At 37.7% G+C, this 9,115-nt stretch overlaps 2 protein-coding genes across 2 annotated transcripts; both read left to right on the forward strand.

The window, feature by feature from the left end:
- Positions 1-1,301: 1,301 nt before the first annotated feature.
- Positions 1,302-3,110, forward strand: LOC108481010 (uncharacterized). The gene is made up of 4 exons (XM_017784170.2): positions 1,302-1,901; positions 2,099-2,320; positions 2,492-2,517; positions 2,601-3,110. The coding sequence occupies exons 1-4, from the start codon at positions 1,542-1,544 to the stop codon at positions 2,830-2,832; spliced, it is 840 nt and encodes a 279-aa protein (XP_017639659.1). The 5' UTR covers positions 1,302-1,541; the 3' UTR covers positions 2,833-3,110.
- Positions 3,111-4,281: 1,171 nt separating this feature from the next.
- Positions 4,282-8,881, forward strand: LOC108483131 (carbamoyl-phosphate synthase large chain, chloroplastic). Its single transcript, XM_017786351.2, has 3 exons — positions 4,282-5,813; positions 6,147-6,839; positions 6,967-8,881. Exons 1-3 carry the CDS (start codon positions 4,503-4,505, stop codon positions 8,515-8,517), a joined length of 3,555 nt encoding a protein of 1,184 aa, XP_017641840.1. The 5' UTR covers positions 4,282-4,502; the 3' UTR covers positions 8,518-8,881.
- The last annotated feature ends 234 nt before the right edge of the window (positions 8,882-9,115 follow it).

The following is a 9,115-nucleotide window of genomic DNA, read 5'->3' on the forward strand; positions in this document are numbered from 1 at the left end:
GTGTTTTGACGTTGGGGGGTTTCGGTTTCATCGTTTTATTTGTTTGTTGGTTCAGATTTGAGTCATAAAGATTAATATTTAGAATTTTTCACTTCTTCTTCTTCTTCTTCTACTGCTTAAACCCTAAACTATTAAATGGTACTACTTAAACTAATACTAACCCTCCAATCGGCCGGTTAATGGCAGCAAGGAGTCGATTAAATGCTATGTCACTTTTTTGTTATGTCTGTAACGAAAAATGATTAAAAGGAATGATTTGTTATTTTTTAAAAGTTTCTCAAATTTTGATTCCTTGTGAATAAAGTGCAACAAAATTCCAAAATTGTTGTTATTGTTAGGCAACTTCAACAACATTTACTAAAAATGGCTCATATCATAATTATCATCTCCCAATTGCATAATTCAAATTTTAGCTTCAATTCTTTTTTATATTCTTCATGTTCGTTTTATGGTCATATTTGGGGTTCGTGATTATTCCTCTCAATAATGTCGTCTCCAAGATTCAAATTTAAATCTTTCCTTGAAAAATATAATGTACCTTACCATTATATCTAATCACCTACTAATAAATTCTAACTCTATTTAAACCATTACAAAATAAACTCGATATATTTCCAATCATATATGGCTCATATTCACTTACGTTAATCTCATTAAAAGGAGGACTCAAATACCTTTTCAACTGTATATAATAGGCATACCAAAAATTTATAAATTAATATAGATTATTTCTTAACTCGTTACTATGGACAACACTTTTTTCTTGAGGACAAATTTCACATATCATTTTTCCATATATTCATAAAAAAAAAAAATCAAGCTTCATCGATCAGCCCTAGATTCAAACCAAAATCATATTTTTATTATCTCTTAAAACAAACCCAAAAACATTAGAATCATCAAAATTTCATATATTTTTTAAGTTTTTTCCTCAAAAAATAGAAATAACAAAAGAGTATTAACTTACCTCAATCCTATAATTGGAAGAACAAATTTTAATTTCATGACAATAACTTTTATTTTCTATTTTGCTTCATTTAAAAAAAATACATTTACGAATATATATTTAAGTTGGCATTTAAAATCTATTTAGACTGTCATATAGGACCCTCGTTAAGGAGTTAATGGAGTTTAATGGTACTCTACAAACCATAACGTAGGTGACTAAAACGTAACTTTTTAAATATAAGTAATTAAAATATAATCTGAGTAAAACTAAAGTAACTAATTTTATAGTTTACCAATATTTGGGCGGGTAAAACAAGATTAAGTTAATATCATCCAAGTTTTTGGATTAAATCAATTATTTATGAAAAATCAACTTAACCTGAGATTTGAGGTTGATGAAAACTCAAAACTCCTTCAAACTGGGACCCAACACCCAACTTCAACAGCAACAATATCCCACAGATATTTTACTCACTGCAATACCTTCTCATTTCCAAATCCAATCTTCAAAGAAATACCAGAATCCGTAAAAAGATTTTCATGACAAATAAGCTTCCCTGAAACTAAAACCTTTCTGAAACCCTCTTCTGCAAATGCTTCCATCTCTTCATCTCCTTTCCTCCCCTTCCCTTCTCTCCCTTCCTCCCCTTCACAACCCATCTTATTCCCCTCTCTTCCTTCTCCAAAAACCCACTTTTTTGTCTGCCCACTCCAAACCCCACCTTGGGCCATTCTTAGCTCATGCTCAAGGACCCATCACCACCATAGCAGAAACCCAAGAGGAAGAAGAGGGACCTTTTGAGCTACCACCATCTTCTACTTCTACTTCAATCTTCGCTACAAATGACGACCCCACTCCTCTCCAAACTGCCACCAGTGTTTTGCTTACTGGTGCCATTGGGGTCTTCCTGTTTCGTTCCCTTAGACGCCGTGCTAAGCGTGCTAAAGAGCTGGTCAGTATCTTCTTTGCTTAGCATTAAGAATTGGGTTTTTCTTATCGGGTATATTTGAATTGGAGTTTCAAGTTTAAACTTTCAATCTCCGATTAAAACTTAAAACTTCACTGATATTTGTTGTTGTTGTTTTCCATTTCAAATGCGTGGTTTTGAATTAAGTTAGATATTAAAGAGAACCCTTTTCTTGTTACTAGAGATTGAGGTCATCAGATACAAAGAAATCATTGAAGGAAGAGGCACTAGATAACTTGAAAGCAATTAGTTCAGCTTCAATCGACACCAAGTCATCAACACCCTCAGCAGTTCAAGCATTGTTGGGAAGCATAGCTGCGGGTGTCATTACTCTTATTCTTTATAAGTTCACCACTACTATTGAGGCATCTCTTAATCGCCAAACAGTTTCGGATAATTTCTCGGTTTGTCCCTTCAATCCCCTTATCTATGCCTGCATTTACTTTTTTCTTTCTTGTCTGTTCTAGTTGCTTAAACTCTTTGAACTTTTGAGTAGTCATGTGTGTGGTGCCCTTTCCTGTTTGAGAGTGTTTACCATTTTTTTCTCAAACATTTTTCATCTTTATGCTTTGCAGGTTCGACAAATAACAATTACTATCAGGTACCTTTCAACTGGTACTCCATTTTATGATCCTGGCTATAAACCTTTGTAGTTTTTATCCCTTACATGTTTGTAATTTGCAGGACTATTGTGAATGGATTGTGCTACCTTGCCACATTTGTTTTCGGTATCAATTCTCTAGGCTTATTCCTTTATTCGGGTCAGCTTGCCTTAAATTCCTTCATGGATGGTCCCTCAAGTAAAGAAAATGAGAGTAAAAGTCAGGAGAATGTAGGCTCAGTGAAAGAAAATGTTGCAGAAGGGATGGAATTGACCAGTAGAAGGGAGGATCAGAGTCCTGATGATAAACAATAATGGTAGAGATAATTCAACAATATAGTGGTATATATAGGCTTTCGTAGTTTTAATTCATTTGCAAAGAGGAAATGTTGATGTTTTGCCACATTGTTTCAAATTTATAACCTTCCTTCGTGATAGTTATGCAATTTCTTATTCGGAACCTTGCATTTTGGATGAAATACTGATACAACCATTGTACTTTTTCAAAATAATTACATAAGTTTTTATCCTTTTTATTATACCTAATGAAACCCTTCAAAGTGTAAGGTTCAAAGTATAACCTTCGTGATAAACATTGTTTCAAATTTATAACCTTCCTTCGTGATAGTTATGCAGTTTCAAAGTGTTTTAGCCTAATGTCAGGGCGCCTGAAAGAGAGTAACATAGATCAATGCAGCAGATGCATGTTAGTGGGAAATTTTTGTTTGTTGTTGTTGATTAAACTACTGCTGCATATAGTTGTTTACTGAATATACAATATTCAAGGTTGATCAATATCCCTTCCCATTTCTTCAAACCTATTAGCCATGGTTCGTTGCTACTTCAATTTTCATTAGCTGGGTTTCAGATCATTTGATTCATTATATTTTCACATTGGCATCTAATTCCTTGAAAGGTGGGAGATTAACATCATGAAATCTTGTCCTTTTAGATGTCCTTCTGAGCTGAAATGTTGCTATAGAAATAGGAACCAACTTTGAAAGCTGTATTTGTGCTTTTTACTGATAAAATGTGTGTTGATGCCTATGATGTTTAAGAATGTTCAGTTTTTATGACATTTTTTGTGTACCAAGGTTAGTTTGTGGGTTATTATGTCTATCTAACAAAACCAGATTTGGTAAACAATCAAACATGAAAAGATTCCCAGAGCTTGAAATCCTTATGGCCATGCAGATTAGCAAGTGCAGCACTTTCCCATGTTTGTTCTTGGAAACTATGAAGATTCCAACACATAATTTTGGAACAAGAACATGAAATAGCGCAGCTTTTGAAGCTGGAAGTTGTGGTGAAATCAGTTTAAGCAGGAATAATGCAAGTAACAAAAACTGGGATATCTGCAGTGGCATGCACTAAAGTGCCTTTAGACCCGACCATTGAAGAAAAGAACCAAAAGCCACTAGGAAACAGATAAGAAAACTGATGCATATATTTGACAGCAAATGCTTCCCAACGAGGCAACTCAGAGCTAGGGATATTGTAACCAGAAAAGTTATAAATATACATGTATAAACTGATATTGTGCCGTGTTCATATTTTGGGGAATTGCTATACTGAAACATTCTCTGAACACAAGTTTTCTTCAATTGGTGTTTCATAGCCAATGACAGTAGTTCTACTAATAATAGAACCGTTCATTTGCCACATTATGTTATTTGGACTTTGTATGTATACAAGTATGTGTGTATAAATGTATGTATGTTACATGCAGACAACATAAAATGCAGCTTAGCATGGGTTTTTCGGTCATTACACTTTATTCAAAGATATGATAGAATATAAAAAAAGCATATAGTTTTTTATAGGAAAAGTAAAACAATATCCTAATAAAAAGCTAAAGTCAAAAAAACCCTAGTGAAATCCTCCTCTGTCAGTTTCTTCTTTCCTTCCCTTACTTCACTCCAAGTAGCAGCAACCATTGCCGACACTAACAAAGCAAAAGCAAAAGCAAAGCGGAGAACCCAACCATGAGCTGCTGCAAAAGCTTCTCTTCTTCCCGTTTTTCTTCTTTCTCCAAGCCTTTCCTTCCCAAATCCTTCAACTTACCGCCTTTATTCTTCATTTCTTCTTCCAACCCCAATCCTAACCGCAGCTCTTTCCACCTCCGTTCATGGCTATCGCAACGCCACCTCTCTCCTATGCCGGCCAAACGTGTCTCCATCCAAGCGAACTCCAACGCCTCCGCGGAAGAAAAGGGTCCCAAGCAAGGCAAAAGGACGGATTTGAAAAAGATTATGATCCTCGGAGCCGGTCCCATCGTCATCGGCCAAGCTTGTGAATTCGATTACTCGGGTACCCAAGCTTGCAAAGCGTTAAGGGAAGAAGGGTATGAAGTGGTTTTGATAAACTCGAATCCGGCAACCATTATGACTGATCCGGATATGGCTGACCGGACTTACGTAACTCCCATGACACCGGAATTAGTCGAACAAGTCCTCGAGAAAGAACGTCCCGACGCGCTTTTACCCACAATGGGTGGCCAAACAGCCTTAAACCTCGCCGTGGCGTTAGCAGAATCCGGGGTTCTGGAGAAATATGGCGTGGAGTTAATAGGAGCAAAGCTTGACGCCATTAAAAAAGCTGAGGACCGTGACTTGTTCAAGCAAGCTATGAAAACCATAGGTATAAAAACTCCACCTTCAGGGATAGGGAATACGTTAGATGAATGTATTGAAATAGCTAATGAAATCGGGGAGTTCCCATTGATCATTAGGCCGGCGTTTACTTTAGGAGGTACTGGGGGTGGGATAGCTTATAATAAGGAAGAATTTGAGTCTATTTGTAAGGCTGGTTTAGCTGCTAGTTTGACTTCGCAAGTTTTAGTTGAGAAATCATTGTTAGGATGGAAAGAATATGAGTTGGAAGTGATGAGGGACTTGGCTGATAATGTTGTGATCATTTGTTCAATTGAGAACATTGATCCTATGGGAGTGCATACGGGGGATTCAATTACTGTGGCACCTGCACAGACCTTGACTGATAAGGAGTATCAAAGGTTGAGGGATTATAGTGTTAAGATTATTAGGGAGATTGGTGTGGAGTGTGGAGGTTCAAATGTGCAATTTGCGGTTAATCCTGTTGATGGTGAAGTTATGGTAATTGAGATGAATCCAAGGGTTTCAAGAAGTTCAGCTTTGGCTTCAAAAGCTACAGGGTTTCCTATAGCTAAAATGGCAGCAAAGTTGTCGGTTGGGTATACATTAGATCAGATTCCTAATGATATTACCAAGAAGACTCCAGCAAGTTTTGAGCCTTCTATTGATTATGTGGTGACTAAGGTCAGTAACTTGTTTCTTTGGATGGTTTTGTGGGTTTCTACTGTGGTTAAGATTAAGAACAGAGTAGTATATTTAACACCTATAAAAACTGAGAGCGGATTGTGGTTTCTTTATTTAATGCTAGATCATTCATTTATCACATGATGATGCATCTCATAGAAGGAACAGTAGAATAGAAACTTTATCTGTGTGTTTCAATTGGCTTTTTGAGAGGAATAATCTTGTGCCGAGGTTCAGATAGCATTCATAACTTTGTTTACTTGCATATGATTTTATATTATCAGCTTATAAATATATATATTTTAATATCTTTAATCTATACAAATGTTGCAGATCCCACGATTTGCATTTGAGAAATTCCCTGGCTCTCCACCAATATTGACAACTCAGATGAAATCTGTTGGCGAATCCATGGCTCTAGGCCGCACATTGCAGGAATCCTTTCAGAAGGCAGTTCGATCACTGGAATGTGGCTACTCTGGATGGGGATGTGCAGAAGTTAAAGAACTCAACTGGGATTGGGATCAATTGAAGTACAGTCTCAGAGTCCCCAGCCCAGATCGAATCCATTCTGTATATGCTGCAATGAAGAAGGGGATGAAAGTGGACGAAATATATGAGCTGAGTTTCATTGACAAATGGTTCCTCACTCAGCTTAAAGAGTTAGTTGATGTGGAGCAATATCTTTTGTCCCGAGGTTTGTCTGATCTGACAAAGGAGGAGTTCTATGAGGTCAAAAAGAGAGGCTTTAGTGATAAGCAGATAGCCTTTGCAACTAAATCCTCTGAGGAAGAGGTCCGGAATAAACGAGTATCTTTGGGAGTTATTCCAGCATATAAGAGGGTAGATACTTGTGCTGCAGAGTTTGAGGCTAATACTCCTTATATGTACTCCTCTTATGATTTTGAGTGTGAATCAGCTCCTACTGAAAAGAAGAAGGTTTTGATTTTGGGTGGTGGACCGAATCGTATTGGTCAGGGGATTGAGTTTGACTACTGCTGTTGCCATACATCATTTGCCCTTCAGGTTTGCGTTCCGTACTTCCTGTTTATGCTTCCCAACACTTAATAATGTCGAGCTGTTTATGTCGATTTCAATTTTTTGATAAATTTGCTGATTTTTCTCTTTTTTGCATTTTTATTCCTCTTTGCAGAAAGCAGGATTTGAGACAATCATGATGAATTCGAATCCTGAAACTGTATCCACAGATTACGATACCAGTGACCGTCTTTACTTTGAACCCCTTACCGTTGAAGATGTTTTGAACGTTATTGAATTAGAAAGACCTGATGGAATCATTGTCCAGTTTGGAGGTCAAACACCCCTTAAGCTGTCTCTACCCATCCAATGTTACTTAGATAAGCATCGGCCTGCATGTGCCAGTGGGGCTGGGCAAGTTCGCATATGGGGTACCTCACCGGATTCCATTGATGCAGCTGAGGACAGAGAGAGGTTCAATGCAATTCTTAAGGAGTTAAAGATCGAGCAGCCAAAAGGAGGGATTGCCAAGAGTGAAGAGGATGCTCTTGCCATTGCAACAGAGATAGGTTACCCGGTTGTTGTCCGGCCTTCATATGTGTTGGGTGGCCGAGCAATGGAGATTGTATATAATGATGACAAGCTTGTGACATATCTAGAGAATGCTGTTGAGGTGGACCCAGAACGTCCGGTACTGATTGACAAGTATTTATCAGATGCAGTTGAGATTGATGTAGATGCACTTGCTGATTTGCATGGTAATGTGGTGATTGGAGGGATAATGGAGCACATTGAGCAGGCTGGGGTCCATTCTGGTGACTCTGCTTGCTCAATTCCAACACAAACTATCCCATCTTCTTGCTTAGATACCATAAGGTCATGGACAACAAAACTGGCTAATAGGCTAAATGTTTGCGGGCTCATGAACTGTCAGTATGCAATCACAGCTTCTGGTGATGTTTTCTTACTTGAGGCAAATCCCCGTGCTTCACGTACTGTACCATTTGTTTCCAAGGCAATTGGGCACCCACTGGCTAAGTATGCTGCTCTTGTTATGTCAGGGAAGTCACTTTATGATCTAGATTTCACAAAAGAAGTGACTCCAAAACATGTGTCTGTTAAGGAAGCTGTTCTTCCATTTGAGAAGTTTCAAGGCTGTGATGTGTTGTTAGGTCCTGAAATGAAAAGTACAGGTGAGGTGATGGGCATTGACTTTGAGTTTGCAATAGCATTTGCAAAAGCCCAGATTGCTGCAGGGCAGAAGCTTCCACTTTCCGGCACGGTTTTCCTCAGTTTAAATGACTTGACAAAGCCCTATCTTGAAAGAATCGCAAAAGCTTTCTTGGGGCTGGGATTCCATATTATTTCAACATCTGGGACAGCTCACTTTCTTGAACTAAAAGGTATCCCAGTGGAACGGGTGCTGAAAATGCACGAGGGGCGGCCACATGCTGGTGATATGATTGCTAATGGACAAATCCAGTTGATGGTTATCACAAGCTCTGGTGATGCACTTGATCAGATTGATGGTCGGCAATTGAGGCGAATGGCCCTTGCTTACAAGGTTCCTATAATAACAACCGTCGACGGAGCCTTGGCAAGTGCAGAAGCAATTAGGAGTTTGAAGTCGTGCACCATTAACATGATTGCACTTCAGGACTTCTTCAATACCGAGACAGAGGCAGGGCAGAGCAAAAATCTGCTGTCTACTTCATCCTCTCTATAGATTGAGTAGGCATTTGGGGTAAGCACTTTCGCCTATTTTCTCCTTTCTTTGATGCTTCTTTTAATATGTTCCATTAGCCTTTGTTGGGGATCGAATTTCTACTTCTAATCTCTTGTTCTGTCGTATGATTTCAATTTTTTTATGACAATGAATTTTGAAGAATGTAGGGTAGGGAATGTTCAAGCACTGCATTTTATAACATATATATATGTATAATAAGATGATGCAGTTTTCAGGTGCTTGTACCTATGTATTATCTAATGCAGCAGCAGACTTTTTGTTAATTAAGAATTGCTTTGTCCAATTCATCAATGTGATAAAACTATAACCAAAGATAAAGTCTTGGTTTCTTTTCTTGAAACAACTGTGATGACCAACAGATAACTGATTATGAGCTATGACCTATAATCTATTTGACGGCTATGTTTTAAGTGTCAATTGCTATTGAGTTGATAATTGAATTTATTATTTAATGGATGATTGGTATTTGGGAGATAGGTGGAGACTGTAGAAAAAAATATTTATCTAGTTTAAAGGTTCAACTTGATTCAATTTCGTATTTAATTGGAGTCCAATATGATTACTAGATATAGAAGGG

This window comes from Gossypium arboreum, chromosome 1 (genome assembly GCF_025698485.1).
Source record: "Gossypium arboreum isolate Shixiya-1 chromosome 1, ASM2569848v2, whole genome shotgun sequence".
In the NCBI taxonomy this organism is placed as follows: domain Eukaryota; kingdom Viridiplantae; phylum Streptophyta; class Magnoliopsida; order Malvales; family Malvaceae; genus Gossypium; species Gossypium arboreum.